At 47.5% G+C, this 18,419-nt stretch overlaps 1 protein-coding gene across 6 annotated transcripts in view; it reads left to right on the top strand.

Moving 5' to 3' along the window:
• The first annotated feature begins 6,168 nt into the window (after nucleotides 1-6,168).
• The window catches only part of SLC6A11 (solute carrier family 6 member 11), a 147,270-nt gene continuing 135,019 nt past the window's right edge, over nucleotides 6,169-18,419 (top strand). For 4 of the 6 annotated variants that reach the window (XR_009542695.1, XM_060161182.1, XM_060161183.1 and 1 more), the window contains exons 1-4: nucleotides 6,181-6,510; nucleotides 9,423-9,557; nucleotides 9,673-9,813; nucleotides 13,321-13,411. Coding sequence is in view for 5 of the 6 variants with exons in the window: in XM_060161182.1 (XP_060017165.1) it covers nucleotides 6,255-6,510; nucleotides 9,423-9,557; nucleotides 9,673-9,813; nucleotides 13,321-13,411 (623 nt within the window). In the remaining variant the exon portion in view is untranslated. Of the gene's footprint in view, nucleotides 6,511-9,422; nucleotides 9,558-9,672; nucleotides 9,814-13,320; nucleotides 13,412-18,419 lie in introns of all 6 variants that reach the window. The other 2 variants (XM_060161179.1, XM_060161181.1) reach the window with 2 other exon arrangements.

Raw genomic sequence — 18,419 nt, 5'->3', positions numbered from 1 at the left:
CTCCTCTGTCCCCTCCTTTTTCTGCTTTGATCAAACAGGGAAAGACAAAGTTCATGTGGGTGAAATCACTGGCTAGAAGAGGACTGCAATCAAACCTGGCAGGTCAAAGAGTATCATCACAAAACTGAGATCGAATTCTGGCTTCACTGTGTGAGTGTGGACAAGGTGCTCAACGTCTCTGAGCTTCAGTTCTGTTATCTGTAGAACAAAGATATAACCATCCCTACCCCACAGTGGTGTCGCGCAGCATAACAGAGAAGGGCTGCGGGAGGGCCCAAGCGCAGCCTGTGATAAGCACATTGGTCAGCTTCGGCTGTGGAACAAGCCCCACTGTCTCCTTCTGGGGCTGAGGCTGGTGGGGGGGCAGCAGCCACGTGGGCTGTGTTCTCACAGCAGTGTCAGCGGGTAAGAGGGAAAACCCAACTGTGCAAGCACGTGTCAAACCGCCAGTGTGAATCACGTGGCCGAGGCCAAAACCAAGGCAAGGAGCAGGACAGTCTGTCCATCGGGGGCCGCAGCAAGAATGAGGCTGTAGACACAGTTACGGGGGAGTGAAGAGTCAGGACCGATCATTCAATCTACTACGGTATACAGACAGAGTCATCATCTACTCACGCTCATTTCAGTTCTTTCAGCATTTCCTTCCGATCACAGAGGGCTGTGCCAGACACTGTGGCAGAAGATACGCAGACGGAGCAAAGACTTAAGAGATCGCTAGAGGTCAAGGGGAGGGCAGCATTGCCAGCAGGCCTCCCCCATCCTTCCATCTGAATTCTGGCCTTACCAGTAAAGACCTTGCCCGAAGCCAGCACTGAGGGCACTTAGGGAAGAATGCTTCTACAGGGACCTTCCCCAGGGCCATGTCCTAGATCTGGTGTGGAAGGATGGCAAAATGATGCCTCATGCTGGAAGGTTGAGTCATCATGGAGCCCTGAGAGTTTAGAGGTAGAGAAAGCATTTTAGAATTCATGAAGAAGGCGAGCATTAATCTGGGCTTGAGGGAATGAGCTCCGTCGGATGAGCAAACGGGGGTGTTCAAGAAAGGGAAGGACTTGAACAAAAGTGTGTGAGCCTCTCCTGTACTGAGGCTCAAGACAACAGGCACTGACTATTACAGCTGTTAAGTCAGGAGGTGGGAGGTGGGCTGGCCCAGGCTGGGTTTGCTCATCCCTCTGTGGGGTGCTGCAGGCTCTGCTTCAGTCTGCGGGCACCTCAGCTGGGGCAGTTCTGCTCTGTGTGTACCTTGTTTTCCTCCTGGATCAGCAGACGGACCAGAAACATCCTTTTTCCTGTTCACCAGGTGAACAGAAACACAGTCTCTCGAGGCTTGGAACTCACACGTCATCTCTTCTTCCTCGCTCTAGTGGCCAAAGCAAGTCAGATGGCCGAACTCCAGGGCTGGGAGCGTCCTGAAGAAGTGAGTGGCTAATGGCGTGATCCAACAAAAGATGAAGAATTGAGATTCTTGAGGCAGACTTATTAAAAAAAGGATGGTGGTAATAATGAGGCAAGGTGTTTCTGGGAAACCATGCTCTCTCTGACTCTCATGATTGGGAAATCCCATCCCTAAGTCCCCCCCACGGTGTCCCTGCCGTGTGCTGCATCCAGCTTCCACTTTGACATCTCCGGCTCTGAGAAGCTCACCGCCTCCTGGAGCAGACTATTCAGAATGGACAGTTTGCAGGAAGTTCTTTCTGGTACCGAACGCCTTTTTGCTTCCTCTCTTTGATCCTGGTTCTGCCATGTAGGTTTTTGGTCCAGCAGCCGTTCACATGATTGAGGACAGTGCTCTGGTCCCCCAACGAGCCAGCAGTGGGCACACCTGCACAAAGTGCAGCAGGACCATCACCCCACGGTGGGGTGCCAGAGCTCCACCAACCAGGAGACGCACCTGACAGCTTCCCTTCCCTTGCCCTCCATGTGCAGTCCCAGGCTGAGTCCTCTGGATTTCACCCCTCCCCAGCCCCCCACCCCCGCCATATCACTCTACTCCACTTTCTGCTGTCGCTCTCCACTGTCCCCTCCCTCCTCTAAGCTGCCATCAGCTCTGGCTGGGACCACTGCAGTAGCTTCTTCACCGCCCCCACCCTGCCCCATAATCCACTGTTCACACTGCAGTCAGTCACAGTAATCTCATTATAATGCAAATCTGCTCATGTTGCCCACTGCTAAAAACTCTTCCCTTTCAGGCACATCCTGTTGCACTCTGAGCTCCAGCCCCAGCCCTCGAGATCACTACTCAGGACCCCCAAACCCCTCCTCAGCCAGGTCACTGCTCCTGTCCCTTCAGGCTGCAGCTCACCTGTCACTTGCTCCCTGACCTCCTTGACGAGGTCCAACCTCTCAGTTACAAGGTCTGTCAGCACCACAGACCTCTCCTCCGTGGTACATAGCACCAACTTCCCAGTCATTGCCATGACTACTTGACTAGCAGCTGTCTCCTCCCAGAACAGTGGGTGGTACACTGGCTGAGTGGGGTGGAGCTGATTGGTAGTGTCTGTAGCATCGGCAGATTCCTGTGGTGTAAATACAACCACCACACCACGACAGAGTTCAAGCTACCAACAACTGTGGCTTGCAAAATCCCTGAAAACTTCATCATCAGCTTTCACCAGGCCGTCTGAGCAGGTTCCAGCATCCCACTGGGGCAGGCCTTGTGCCTGTCCCCTCGTGACCAATACCGTGTCTGAAAAACAACTGAAGAGCCATAGGTATTTGGTGAATGAATGACTGAGCAATCCTGAAGTTTAAACAGGCCTTCAGGACAGCAACTGCTGTTTCTAGAAGACAGAAGACTTTGAATGCTTGGCCCAAGAAGAATAGGGAGTCATGACATTTCTGTTCTCTAAAGACTATTTCTATATTTATTTAACAGAATGTCTGTATCAGGCACAAATCCAAGTACTTTGCAAACGCTAACCCATTCAATCCTCGTAGCAATTAAAAGGCAGATACTATTAGCACACTCATCTTACAGATAAGGAAACTGAGGCTGAGAGTAGTTTGCCAAGGTGGCGGAGCTGGGCTTTGAACCCAGGAAGTATGACTGCAGAGCCCACGTTCCTAACCATTACGCGATGCTGCATCAGGACCAGCTCCGGAAATGAGACTTGGCTCATATCCCCATCTGTGCTCCAACCTAAGCACATCTACCCCATGGACATGGTGTGTGCTCGTCAGGTCACTGAACCTAAACAAAGAAATAACCAAATAGAAAAGGTCCAGAGTTGAGGCTGTGAGATGATAAGGGAGATGTGGTCTCTTTTGGATAAAGACAGAGAAAAAGATGAAGCCTTTTCAAGAGCCATGAAATAATCATGGGGATGGACTTTAAATATTTATTTACTAAATTCTAACAGGAGAACACTGACCTGGTTAACTTTCATAAAGGGAAATGTTAAAACTTGACAGGTGAGTTTGAGACATTAGTATTTGTACAACGCTCTCTGCATATGGTCTTGCTTCATCTTTAAGACCACCATGGGAGATGACGAGAATCAGGCTCATTTTACGAACTGAGGACACCAAAGCTCAGAGGCGAGGGGATGCACCCGAGGCCACAGAGCTCGTCAGCAGAACTGAGCTGGGGTCCCCCTGTGCTGCTGGTTCACGTTACTTCCCAAGCAGGCCTTGCAAAATCAAAGCTGCTCAGAGGAAGTCAACTCCTGTAGCTAATTATGCTGACCAGCTGTACAAAGTGAAAATGTAATTAGGTTCAAAAGAGGTTTCCACAGATTCTGGGGTATAGCCCAATATTGCAATAATAAAATCCAGGAATATATCTCTAAGTTTTGATGTAGCTGTTCATTTAACAAATGAACTCCTAGGTGCCTATTATGTGCAGGGACCACGAAGATCGAAGATGATCCTGACTGTCTATATATTCTATATGCAGCATTGAGGATCACTGCAAAGAAAATGAAAATACTGATGTGGACCTTTAGCATGGGAGAAGATGGAATTAATTTAGAAGGAAAGTCTGGGACAATCAGATTGTGGTGGTAATTCAAAATGCCAGGGTCAGCGATTTGATTTTATTCTGTAGGAAAAGAAGGCCCGATGAAGACTTCTAAGCAAGGGAATGACATCACCATCACCAACATCACCATCATCACCATCATCATCATGATGATCACAATAAAAATAATAAATACTATTCACAGGGCACCTATTGTGCTCAAGGTTTCTATCCCTCACACCCACCCATGAGGTCAGAATTAATATTCACCCCACTTTACAGAGGAGGAGCCTGAGGCAGAGGTAACACAGCTAATAAGGGGCAGAGCCTGAATCCACCTGAGTTCAGTTCACTCTCACTCTCTGCAGGATCTCTGCTTTTGAATATATGCTGGACAGCACCTGGGAGTGGAGGTTTGGGAGCTGTCAGCATTTAGTTGGATGGCTAACAGCGTGAGAAAGACTCAATTTAAGTGGAAAGAGAGGAAGACTAGAGAAGCAGAGAGAGAAACAGTAACAGAGGCAGGCAGTACCAAGGAAACCAAGCAGGTGTGAAGTTTAAGAGGGAGAGATGGGAATAATGGTGCCGAAAGTTACCTACAGGTCAGGCAGGATGGCGATGGACAAGGAACTGTAGGATTTGCCACTTTAAGAGTGCTTCCAGGGCTTCACAGACAGCATTTTCAGGGGAGTGGCGGGGGTGGGCGCCAGATTGCTGTGGGCTGAGGAATGAGTGGGAGGTGAAGATAGGGCAGGCAGCATGTAAACTCACTCTTTCAAGAAATATGATAGTGAGGGGGAGGGGAGGAAGGAAGCTTGAAAGGGGAAGATGGTGACTGGAAGGGTTTTCTGGGGGGCATGGAGGTGGGGAGAGCAGTTGCTAGCTAGAATGAAGGAGAAGCTGAGGCCACAAGACAAGGAGGCTCTTCCTCAGAGGTTTGGGGGAGCTCCAAGGGATGGATGGAGAGCTCAGTGGGTGGTGTTAGCGACAGTTCATGTGGCTGGGCTTCTTCAGGGCTGTGAAATGAGAGGTGGGTCTGATTATCTCTGTGGCCCCTTGCAGACCTAATCTTCTTTTGCTTTTCTTTTTCCTTCCTCCCTTCCTTCCTCTGGCCTTTCCTTCTTCTCTCCACAAATATTTAGTAAGCATCTACTATGTACTAGGTCTTGTGCTGGCTTCTGTACCTGTTATAATGAACAAGACAGTGTACATCATCCTTTCAATTGAGTGGAAAGACAGATATTCAACAAGAATATGCACAAATATATTTGTGAGTGACTACACATTGTATAATACTAATAATCGCTAATGTTCATAGAGCACTTCGAAAACACTAAATACTTTATAAGCATTTTCTTATTAACTCATACACACACACAAACTCGTAAGAAAAGCACTGTTGGTATTCCTTTTTGCAAATCAGTAAACTGAGGCACAGAGAGGTCAGATGACTTCTTCCCAAGACTGAGTAGACTAAGATAGGTGGAGCATGAGATTCAAACTAGAGTTGCCAGTCTGGACAGACGTGCTTAACTGCCACACTGTCCTGAGTCACTGTGTTTAGAGCAGTGGGTGCCTGGCTGGACAAGATCTGGAGGTGTCCCTTGCCTAGGGGAGCTCACAGTCTGAGCACCGGGAAGAAACCCGGAGTTCATTTACTCCGTTCTTCCTCCAGGTGTGGTCCCTGCCAACAGCATGAGCATCACCTGGGCACATGTTCCAAACGCCAAAGCTCCAGCCCAGCCCCACCCACTGGATCACGATGTGCAGGTTAACAAGATCCGCAGGTGCTTGGTGTGTACGTTAAAGTCGGAGAAGCCTGTTCTACAGCCACTTCTCCTATTAGAGGTGAGAAACTGAGGCCCAGGAGGTTGGAGGTTACAGAGTGGTGGAACTTCAGGGCTTGGTGCCTGGAGCCCAGCCTAGGCCTGAACGGACCCTTCCACTCTTAAGAGGCCATGTGGGTAGGACATGAGAAGGAAGGGGTAGCGCGACAAGGTGCTCGGCGCGCGCAAAGTGCTCGGCGCGCGCAAAGTGCTCGGCGCGCGCAGTGCGGCGCGCGCAAGGTGCTCACGGGGCTCCCGGGCCCGGCCTAGCCGGGCTGAGGCGACGCGGGCGCCGGGCGGGCCGGGCCGCCGGGCCGCCGCGCGGCGTCCCCGTCCCTGCGCTGGCCCGGCCCGGCCCCTCAGCTCCACCCCCTGCCTCCCCCTCCCGCCTGCTCGCGCCTCCTGAAAAGCCAGCCCGCCCGGGGCGGCGGCGCAGAGCCGGCCCGGCGCACGAGGCAGCCAGCGCGGCCATGACGGCGGAGAAGGCGCTGCCTCTGGGCAACGGGAAGGCTGCCGAGGAGGCGCGGGAGTCCGAGGTGCTGGGTAGCGGCGGCGGCAGCGGGGGCGCGGCGTCCGCCCGCGACCCGCGCGACAAGCGCGACAAGGCAGTCCACGAGCGCGGCCACTGGAATAACAAGGTGGAGTTCGTGCTGAGCGTGGCAGGGGAAATCATCGGGCTGGGCAACGTGTGGCGCTTCCCTTACCTGTGCTACAAGAACGGCGGAGGTGAGGCGACGCGCGGCCCTGAGGAGAATGCGTTGGGGGAAGCCAGCCCTGTGGGGGCGGGGAGCTAGGGGTGAGCGCGAGACCCCTCCCGCGCCTGCGTGTAGGGGGCCCCTCGCGGAGAACGCCGGCCCGGCCCACCTGGCGAGCGAGCTTACCCCTGAGCAAGGCCGCTGTCCCAGTGCGCATGCGCGCCTCGCACCTGCGTGTACCACCTGCTAGCACGCGGGGACTTGTCCGCCAGGTGTGTTCTGTCCCAGCGTGAGGTGCAGACCGAGACGAGGAGCCCTTCATGTTTGGGGCAGGAGACAGACCCTTTGAGCCTCAGCTTTCCTGACTGGAAACCTGCATGAAGGAAAGGGGCTCATAATCTGAGTAGGCTCGGGTTTTGAGCGCTTGTTGAAACGCCAGCCTCCGTACTAAACTTTACTTACACCGTCTCATTTCATCCTACAGTCATCTTTGTAGGTAGTGCTATACCCGTTTTGCAGATGAGGAAACTAAGGGCCAGAGAAGTCACTCACTTAATAAGGGGTAAAGATGGGATTCTGACACCAAAGGCCTGGTTTTAAAGTGGGATTGGATGACAACAGGGAGAACTTTTAGGTGAGGCATTGCTGTTTGATTCCCTGCCTTTCATTTGCTCGTAGGGCCTTTTCTAGGGCCTATTTTCAGGACTGTCTGGTGGGAAAATGGGCAGCAAACAGTTTCTTTTACTGGTCTCAGTCACTCATGACAAATAGCAACAATAATAATTGGATGTTTAGAAGATGCTTAAAGCTTGCAGGGGTCAGGGAAAGGAAGGTGATGAGAGGGTTGTTTCTAGAGACAACGTGTCCGACTCAGTTTGGTGGAGATGCAGCAGTGAGTCCTCAAATCTCCCAGCCCAAGGAAGGGGCTCCAGGCTTTAGGAGCCCCCGACCTGTCATATCAGCAGGACAGCTGGGAGTTCCGTGGCAGAGGACTTTGTGAAACCTTGAGTGGCACAGTTTCTGCAAGGAGAAGTCTGTGTCTATGTTTTCCTCCCTCTATTTGCTGTGTCCCTCCAGCAGATCCCCAGACCCCAGTGAAGGTGGCTCAGAGGTTGGCAGGGACCACACTGTTAGGCTTCGTGGAGCGGGACTTCCTGTGCGGGCAGCTGCAGAGAGAGTGAAAAGGGTACTGCTTGGCCAGGGCCCTTTCTTTGGAGACATTCATCCTGAAGGCACAGCCTGCTCCAAGCCTGCCCTGCACTGGTAATGAAGTGGCCGCCAGTGTTGGTGGCTTGGCAAGGGGGAGAGATGGAGCAGACCCAGAGACCCCGAACGTGCCCTGTGCCCTCATCTGGGAATCCGCCTCTCTTTGCACATTCAGCCTGTGTAAGCTGCCATGTCCGCTTAGATGCCTGTGGAAACCCTTTGGGATAGTCCCAGGCAAGAGCTGTTTTAACATCTTTTTTCTTTTTCTTTTTTAAATACGGGAAATTCTTATGCCAAAACAACAACAAAAAATGCATTCCTAAAATCAGAAAATAGTGTAAGTTGTGTTAATTACAAACTCTGCCTCAGATGAAAAAAAAGGTTGTAGTGAGTCAAGTTTAAAAATGAGTCATTTTCTTTTTACTCTAATGAGACAAGAGTCTCCGTTGGGTGCACAGATATCCTGGTTTAATTGAGCTAGTTATCCAAAGGATTACTAGCTTTGTGAACAGAGAGGCCACAAGGCTTTCATAAAGTGTCATCTGTTAGGTTCTAGAGGATTCACAGGTAAATTACAGCATATTCGGGAAACTTCTGTGGCTTGTTTTAATCAGATTTATATTCAGCAAACAGACCCTCTTATCTTCTTTTACACACTTTTTGCCTTCTAATATAGTTGGGGTATCTGCTTATCAACTGTTTACCTTTTTAAAAAAATCTACACAGCTCTACTCATAAATTGCAACAATAGTTTAGTATTTCTTTCCCAAGGTGAAACTTTGTAAAAATAGAAAACTAAGACCTTTTCAAAACCTGGTGAATATTGTCCTATTATCAGGATTGATCAAAATCGTTGCTTTCAATCCTGTGGTTAAAGGGACTCATTTAGCAAAAAGCAATTTCAGTGAAAGCCTTCATTTGTGAGATCAGATGGTGGGGAATAGCGTGTGTTTTCATGCTTTGTTATTAGACGAGAGAGAGAATGAGGGATTTGGGAAAATCCCTTTCTTCTTGTAATGGCTCATGTTCACCTCAGTTATTTAATTTGTTTCACAGAAAGGCTCAGGCAGTGGGTATTGTGTTTCAAGATGGGAGCACTAAAGCTTACGGTGGTCTTTTCTCAGATTGACTCAAAGCCAGCCTCTCTGGATGGATTCTTGCTACGAACTGCTTATAACTCAGCTTCATACCTGGGGCTCATGTACAAGAGCCTGTTACTGCTCATTGTATATCTCCTTGAGAATGCCTTTCTTTATGAAGACTTTTTGCAGGTCACTTCCCAAGTAAGAAGAAGAGGTCCCCCTCCCCTGGCCTGTTGAGGTTACTTTAGAATATAAAAGAAGGATGTAGCGTTCAGGGAGGGAATGAATTTGACCTGCGCTGGAGGGTAGAATGCGTAAATAAAAGAATCAAGCATATAACACAATTTCTTCTACATTATCATCTTAGCTGCACAACAGTTCTGTGAGATAAGTGGTGCCGATATTAAGTATTAAAGCCCTATTTTACAGTTGAGGAAGTTGAGGCTGGGAGATGTGACATAAACTTGTTCAAGGGAGTAGGCAGCAGAGAGCACAAACCCAGGCTCACATTTTCTGACTCTGGTCCTCATAGCTGGAACTTGAACTCAAGCTCAGAGCACATGAGGTATTGCCTCTGGTAGGTGCTTATTAAAGGGCTGAACGTGAAGTGGTGGAGGCAATTTTAACCTCATTCGCTTACTTTGCATCCTTGCAGGGGCATTCCTGATTCCCTATGTGGTGTTTTTTATATGCTGTGGGATTCCTGTTTTTTTCCTGGAAACAGCTCTGGGACAATTTACGAGTGAAGGTGGCATTACGTGTTGGAGGAAAGTGTGCCCTTTATTTGAAGGTAAGTGTTGAGTTAATAACAAAGTAAAAGGGTTCCTGGGTGATGTCTGGTTGTGAAGGGCAGCTTTTAACAAGGCGGAGAGAGACCAATCACTGGCTTTCCTTCGTTCTTTCAGGCATTGGCTATGCAACGCAGGTGATTGAGGCCCATCTAAACGTGTACTACATCATCATCCTGGCGTGGGCCATTTTCTACCTGAGCAACTGCTTCACCACCGAGCTCCCCTGGGCCACCTGTGGGCACAAATGGAACACAGGTATGGCCTCCAGGGAGGGTCTCTCTGCTGGTCCTGCTGGGGGACCTGGGATTGGTGGTATGTCATGTCTCTTGCCATGAGTCCAGATTCCAATGAAAGTGTACCTGTTCTGTACACTCTTCAGCTCTGAACCTGAGCTGAGTACTGGCCCAGGGATTGGCACAGGGAGAAGAACTGTGATGCTCTTTCCTTGCTTTGCCAAATACAGAGACTGGACCCTTCCTGCACAGAGTAGGGATGCAGGGAAGAAGTACTAAACTGAGGTTCGGGGGGTTGGGCTGCAATTGCAGCCCTGCCTCTGAGTGTCAGATTTTCCTCTGTAAAATGAAGGGGTTAGACTAGATCAAGGGTTGCAGACAGGGGGCCTGTCAGCCAGTTAGGCTTTAGATCAGTGACCAGCAAATTTCAAAAATGTATTTGGTTGTCAAAATTGAAAAATCAGAAGGCTTGACATGAAAATCCAGATTTTTCAGCTTCTCTTGAAAAATTAAAAAGATCTGGCCAAACCAGAGCCACATTCCCACATTCTTACTTGGCAGCAATGGCTGCAGCTGAGAACCGTCTGTTGCCTTTGCTTGAAGCTTCTGTCCTCAAGCTGGCCACAGTCCCCACCCAGCTCACATTGCTCATTTACTCTACCTGTCCTACCCAGGTAGATACTTGAATTCACCACCCTCCTCCTGCCTTGAATGGGTAACTTTTTACATTACTTTGGATTCTAATATACTGTTTACTTTTCAATTTGTCATCCTGTCAGGATTGAATCTTACAATCTAGGGAAGGCAAATACTTCTCAACCCCTGTCTTTGGAGGCTGTGCTCAGTGCAGACATCACTAGTCGATTGTAGAATGCTTTCCTTTTGAGTCTAGTCTTGGCCTCAGAACTCTGCTCAGTAGTCTAGGCAGCCACCACCTTTTGACTGGAATCAACACACATGCTTTAACCTGTTTGCCATTTGTGTTGTAACCTGTGGTTAGGTTGTCAATGGAAGTGGCCAGTCATCCTGAAAGCTGAGACACAGTAAGACTGGGTAGGATGTTGGTCACCAGCAGAAGGAACAGTGGGCATTAGACCAAGAAAACGCTGTGAACTAGCTTCTATCCCTGCATGACTTTGCCTTGCTTCCCCCACCCACCACATTTTGTGGGGTCTTGTTTATCAAACTAAAATTCAAGGACATATTCTTGGAGGGCTGTGAGTCCTCCATGATAATTTAATTGTGCAGCTTTATTTTGAGGATATTCTAAAAATATGTGCATGTTCTGGATCATCTGCACAGCCACCTTATAAATGAGGACGGCTGGGGGATCTCAGTGCCTGACTTTGTCCGTGTTTACAATTTAAGATGCATTCTTGGTGAACAGGATGATGGTGGCCAAGGGAAAAAGAGCAGAGAGATTTAATTCATAAATGGTCATTGATGCTAAGTCCAGCCAAGAATGCAACAAACTGTAGGAACAAAGGTTTTGCAATTTTGTGACCGGAGAAAAATGGTGGTAGAATTGATTCTCAAATAGTGCATGGAAAAATACGCAAGCTTGGGCTTCCCTGGGGGCGCAGTGGTTGAGAGTCCGCCTGCCGGTGCAGGGGACACGGGTTCATGCCCCGGTCCGGGAAGATCCCACATGCCGCGGAGCGGCTGGGCCCGTGAGCCATGGCCGCTGAGCCTGTGCGTCCGAAGCCTGTGCTCCGCAACGGGAGAGGCCACAACAGTGAGAGGCCCGCGTACCGCAAAAAGAAAAAAAATACGCAAGCTTAATTCCATAGACCCTGCCTCCTACCTGTCAGTTCTGTTTTTCTGTTGGGAAATCGATTTAATGTCACAAGATGGCATTATCATACACATCCGTTTTATGCTATCAATTTGAATTGTGTTGGTTCCATAGTATAGTTGGTATTTAACTTGTAAGTTCTGGTTTTATAGGTGTTTGAATACTATAATCACAGACTTTATAATTCATTACTTATTTGTAAAAGATTAAATGTCATTTTAATAAAAAATACCATGTCAACCTTGGGTGTCTGAGACATTTTTTTACTCTAGAAAAAAATATTTGAGAAACAATGTTTTAGAGAATCTGATCAAAGCTAAGGGCTCCTCTCCAGAAAAAGGCACAAGTGTACATTCAGGCATTTTGCCTATAATATTAGGTTCCCAGACTTCTCTTAGGACTGTCTGTGGACCCCACAGACCATCTCTTTTCCTAATATGGTTAGCACTTGCCCAGAGAAGTGGGAAGGGGGCAGACACTTGGGGAACTTTTCCCCAGTGGGCTGCAAAGCTTTCTTCCACCGATTGCATTCCCTTTTCTCTGAGGGCGCGTGAACACTTGTGTGAAACATCACATATAGGAAGGCTTCCTGTTCTGGAGATTATAGATGGAGTTGGAGGGCTCGTGCACACATGAGGAGAGCGAAGGGCCAGAGTGAGGCTGAACACGGGCTCCGTGCTGGCCACTGTGCTGGGTGCATGGGCTTTGAAGCGCATGGGTGCAGGAGGCCCTGTCCTCTGGGAGCTCATAGTCTGGTGACTGAGGTAGCTCTGTGAACAGGGAGGTGCAGGAAGGAAACCCAGATCCCATGCTGGCAGACAGAACCAGGCAATAACCATGGCAAAGGAGGTGGAGCCTTGGCTGGAGTTGATTCCGTTTTCTTCCCCTAACTGGCTGGTGACTTGTGAGGGGGGAATGGGTGTGGGTGGGGTCCCTTGACTACTTCTGAACCCTGATTCCTCCTCTTCAGAATAAAGGGCATGGAGAAGGAGGTTCCTTGGAGGACCTTTAAATTCTAACTTTCTTAGAATTCAAGAGATAGAGATCACGGAAGGCTTCTTGGAGGAGAGGTTAACGGGCTGACCTGGGCCTTAGAGAATGAACACTCAGATGTTTTTAACTTGAGATTCAAATCTCTCTTGGTCATCAAGTTTCATGAAATGAGAAGAGATATTCAATAAGTCGTTTCCTGGATTGAGGGAATGATGAAGGAATTAGGGATTCTTTACACATTTGGATGTTATTTCATCCAGTCATCAGGTCTTTGTGAGGCAGCTGTGACATTAGCCTCTTCCTCCCTGAAGAAAAACTGAGTCTCACCTGCATTACTGGCCCAGGGACACCATGGCTGACGCCCCCCTTTAGCCCCCTTGTTCCTGCCGGGGCCACTGAGCAGAACAGGTAAATGCTATGGACAGGCCTTAGGCAGGGAAGTGGAAAAGGTGAAAGATTCAAGAACCAGGCCAGAGGAAAGAATTGGAAAGGCCATATTCGTGGGAATAGGAGAGAGGAGGTACCCTGCCCCCAAATTTCTCCTCCTGTTTGAATCGAGCCAAGCCTCCCTCTTAAACTGTTTGTAAGTGATTGATTTTCCCCACAGTGCTCTCTGAGCCATGTTTACCCGGAGCGGCTGGGTGAAACCGCTGGGTTGCACCATCGGCCCTGAAGGTTTTCCAAGCTCCAGCCCTCACGGAGGGTAATTTTCCTGTGTTTCTTGTCTTGTTTCCACTGTAGAGAACTGCGTGGAGTTCCAGAAACTGAACGCAACCAACCACAGCCATGTGTCCCTACAGAATGCCACCTCTCCCGTCATGGAGTTTTGGGAGTAAGTGGAAACATCTTGTCTCCTTTAGCCCCGGGGGGTGCTCTGTCCTGGTGCTGCTCAGTTAACGTTGCCCCCACCCTTGGAAAAAGCCTGACCCTGCCTCCAGCCTTGTACTTCCTGGCTTCTATGGGCATCTGGCTGCTTTGGAAGCCAGAATGGAGATCTTGAGAGGTTTCCCAAAGGGGCAGCTGAGAGAAATGCTTTCTTGTTCTTTGATGACATGTCAGCATGCCTACTTACTGGGACAAGAAGTGCTTGGTAAAATGATGGGCAGTTTAAAAATTCATTTTTAACAAAAGATAAGATTTGGCACGTTTACAATAAACTAAGTCAAGAATATATTTAGCCTTGAAAGCAGAAGTCTCCGGGGGGGCAGGTTAGCTTTCTCTCAGTAGCAGCAATGTCATGCGGAAAGGAAGTACATCAACATTAACGGGTAGAGGTTGTAAAGAGGCAGGTTTTCAACGTACTTAGGAAGAGCTTTAGCCTCACAGAGTTGTCTGCAAGTACTTCCGAAGGTTGTAAGCCCTTGTTCCTGGAAGAGTTTGACCAGTGTAGGCCTGCTGATGGTTGTTGGGAAGGTGCCTGAATCCACAGACGTTATAGGCAGTAGTCGTGTGGGTGGGCATTTTCCCAGAGACGGGCATTTTTCATCAGTATTCCAAAGAGGTCTGTGGCCCTGGAGTTACGAGAGCTGCCACACACGGTTGTATAAGTTGTTCACTGCACACCCCTAGAGGGCATGATTTACATTGTGAATGTGCAGAATTGTGCAGTGCCCCAGGAATTGAAGAGCAGTTTCCTCTGTGGGTTGAAGGGTGGCTAAAGGCTTTCTGAGGCTTTTTAATCTGGAAAGGTCTGGCTTCATTGAAGACCCTCCCCTACTTTAATGATAGTGTAGGGGGACAGTGGTTTTAGGAGTGATTTTTATTCTATTCCCAGATACCATTCTTCTCCTTCCCTCTCTAGAGGTCATTATGCTGAATTTAGATTTATCATTCTATAAAATGAATGTAAAGAACATGAGTTTATAATTATAAATATAACTTATTTATATAAATATTGATATAAATAAAATACTTCCCTCTGTACATACATGTGCCTATATACATATTATATTCATATTATGTATATCTCCCAAATAATGGCTAAGTCTTCCTTGAATGTTTTAAAATTTTATATTAATGGTATCCATTACTCACTCTTTCTTATAGCTTTGTTTCTTTGCTCAATATTGGTTTTGAGATGGTCTCCATATTGATACATGTAGCTTCGGTTCATTCATTCTGTTCCTGCTGTATAGTATTTCCATATATAAAGAGTCTACATTGTGTTTACCTGGCTCCTCTTGATGGGCATTTAGACTGTCTCGCGTTTCCCAGTATGATTAAGCTGAGTGAATGTCTTGTTTGTGCTTCTCTGCACAAATCGAGTTTTCTAGGCCATATACCTAACAGTGGAATTACTGGGAGGTAGGGTTCATGCATTGTCACTTTTATCAGATTATGTCAAATTGCTTTTTAAAGGAATTGTGCTAATTTACTCTCCAAATAAGAGTAGAACGAGAATTTCTACTTCTCCCCATTCTAGACCTAGGCACTTGTTCTGGTCAGAGTTTTTAAGTTCTGCCAGTGTAATGGATATGAAATTGTATCCCACTGTTTTAAATTTGCATTTCTCTAATTACTTTATGAGGTTGAACATCTTTTCATGTTTTTTTTGCTCCATTTGGGTTTCCTCATCCATTAACTTTCTGCTCATATCCTTTTCTCTTTTCTCATAGGTAGGAGTTCTTGATACATTGTAGGTATTAGTACTCATGCTGCAAATAGCTTTTCTTAGTGTGTGGCTTTTCTTTCTTGTTTATGTATGGCATAAATTGTATTGAATTCAAATTTGCCAATAGTTTTCTATTTGGTTTGCACACTTGGTGTCTTATTTAAGATATAGTTCCCTACCCCAAAGTTGTAAAAAAAATTTTTTTTCTGGGTTTTCTTTTTTTGGGCGGGTGGTGTTCTTTTAAGAGTTTTAAAGTTTTGTTTTTTCACATTCAGGAATATAATCTACCTGGAATTTTCTTTTTGCATATGGTACAAGGTGGGAATCCAGCCACATATATATATGTATTTGCTGAATTGTTCATCCTATCCCTACTGATTTGTAATGCCATCTTCCATATAAAGTTTTCCTACAAGCACATGTCTGTTTAGGGGCTCTCTGTTCTGCTCATCTCTTTTGCTAACTGTGTGTCAATACTATACCTATAGTTTAATTTTAAGCCTTGACCTCATAAGGCAAGTCCCTCACTTTGCTCTTTCCAAAATTGTTCTGGTCTTCGAAATGAATTTTAGAATCAGCTTGTCGAGTTAAAAAACAATAATAACAGAACAACTCTGTGGGGATTTTGGTTGGGAGAATATTGAACTTATAGGTTAATTTGAGGAAAACTGACATCTTTGTGATTCAGCCTCTCTGTCCATGAACATGGTATAGCCCTCCATTTATTTAGGTCTTTTTTTTTTTTTTTCTTTTTTTGCCGTATGCGGGCCTCTCACTGCTGTGGCCTCTCCCATTGCGGAGCACAGGCTCTGGACGCGCAGGCTCAGCGGCCATGGCTCACGGGCCCAGCCGCTCCATGGCATGTGGGATCCTCCCGGACTGGGGCACGAACCTGTGTCCCCTGCATCGGCAGGCGGACTCTCAACCACTGCACCATCAGGGAAGCCCCTATTTGGGTCTTTTAAAATGCCTGATGAAGTAGTGCTGCCTGATGTGGTTGTCAGAGAAGCAGCATTAGAATCACCTGGTTAGGAGTGCAAACTCTAGCTCTCTCCAGACCTACTGAGTCTTAGTCCCAAATAGAGCATCCATATGACATTATGCTAGAGCAGAGGCTGCTCTTGGGGGGTGGGAGGAGGTGCTGTGTGACCTTTTCCAGCCTCACTGGGCTATGGTTTTCCAGTGGAATGTTTAGGACCTGCACATTTGAGTGTCTGCAAAACATGGTCTCTGTGCTCCCTTAGGGAACACAACCTCAAATCCTACACTGGATAAGTTCTCTGTGTAACTTACGTTGCTTTGTACCATTCATTTCCTTTGTAACATGTATGGAAAACCTCGATTAAATTATTATTTGTGCAATATGTTTGATTATTGTGTGAATTCCCCAGGAGGCAGTCATGAAGCAGTACCTTTTCTGGTTTTGCTCACTACTGCCAGTCTATGGAAGGCCCCCAGTGAATATTTACAGAATGTACAGGTACATGGGAGGAAGGTGGCAGGCAATATTTTCTAGAAAATACTACATGAGGCGAGTCAAAGTGGGCTCTGGCAAGAACTCATCCTGTCCCTAAGCTCCCCAGAACAGCACTGATGGCTTTGAGGATCCCTTTGTCATATCCATGTCACCCACTCATTTGGACACCAAGTGGTGGGAGGGGCAGCGAGTCTGTGTCCTCACTTGTAACTGGGCCTTTTTGTCTGCTACTTGGTTATTCAAAATGAAAGTCAATGTGAGAATGAACGCATCGTTCTAGTTTTCTACTCTGATTGCATTTGTATCATCTATGCAATGTTGAATTCTGCATCCTAAAAGTACTCAAATGCTGGTGTGACGCTCCTTCCTTCGTAAGGTGTTTTTATCAGACAGCTCTCATTCATCTTCTCCTCGGAGCTGAACTTGGAATGTAGAGACTCTGTGAGATGTTTGTAGCATCCTATGAAAAGCTATTTGGAGCCACATAAATTTGAGAAGGGCTGAAAGCCATGCCCTTCAGTAAGAATATCCATTACCTTTGATTAACTCAAATTCCCAAACATATTTTCCCATGCAATCATTTGGACTCTTTCCCCTCATCCCCCACCCATCGCCCACCCCAGAACGCTAGCATTCCACTAAATACAGCCTGGCAAACGCTCTGCTAGGAGAAAGTTCTTCCTTGAATTCAGTCATAGTTTGGCTTCTGGGGCTTTGGATAGAACGTGCCTAATTCCTTTCCCATGTGACAGCCCTTCAAGTATTGGATCAAGTGTCCTTAAAAATGTTTCTTTCCTAGTTCTCTTTGCTGTTTCCTTGTGTGGCTGGTTCCCATCTATAGTGTGCTCTTACTATCTCGCTCTCACTGCCTCTAACTCCAGGGACCTTATTCAGGGCCACATTGCTGGGTCAGAATGGACTGCCTCAGTTGTGTGCTTGTTCATTCATTCAACAAACGTCTGAGCTCCTGGTGCATGTAAGGACACTTGGCGTAATTGGCAGTGGTGGGAATGTAAGACGCCGTTCTAGCCCTCTAGAAGCGGAGGAGAGACAAGCCTGTAGATTCCCGTAAAGTCAGTTACAAGGTGCTGTTTCCCTCCGCAGGGCTGCCCGTGGCTTTACCCTGACCTTGGGCATCTGGCATCTTGAAAGTTCATTTTCCTTTTCAGGGAATAATTCATGTTACTGGCTTAGCCAGGGAGAACAGCTCAGGCTCTGGGTCAGTCCTGGGTTCTGGCTCAGGCAGGGGGCCTGTGGGGCAGGGGCGGCTTGTCTTCCTCATGTCAGATTTCAAAATCAGGCCACCCTGGTTTCCCTTAGTAACTCATTATGCATCTGGCACCCACGAGTTTATCTCAATATGTTTGCGGTTTTACATGTTGAGCCTGTGTCCTCTGGAGGGATCGAGTGCTATATGAGTGTAACCGGCATTGTAGCATCAGATGGGCTTTGGTCTATTTTCACTTCCCTTTCTCAGTCTCATCCCTCTCGCCCAGGGTTTTGCAAGCAACTGCATTCTCGCCATGTATACAGTTGAAATCGCTTTTGTGTGGCATCCATTCAGCACACATTTGTTGAGAGCATATTGTGTGCTGAGCCTGCATTAAGCTCTAAGGGTATTCAGTTCTCTATCTTTATTCAGAAGGATGCAGTCTTGTCTTTCTGGTTTATCTTTCCTGGAGGAGGTTTTAAAAAATTGTTTATTTCTGAATCATGTGGCCACTTGAACTGATTTTAATTTGGACACAAAAT

This window comes from Lagenorhynchus albirostris, chromosome 10 (assembly GCF_949774975.1).
Source record: "Lagenorhynchus albirostris chromosome 10, mLagAlb1.1, whole genome shotgun sequence".
In the NCBI taxonomy this organism is placed as follows: Eukaryota; Metazoa; Chordata; class Mammalia; order Artiodactyla; family Delphinidae; genus Lagenorhynchus; species Lagenorhynchus albirostris.
This window is presented reverse-complemented; position numbering and strand designations above follow the sequence as displayed.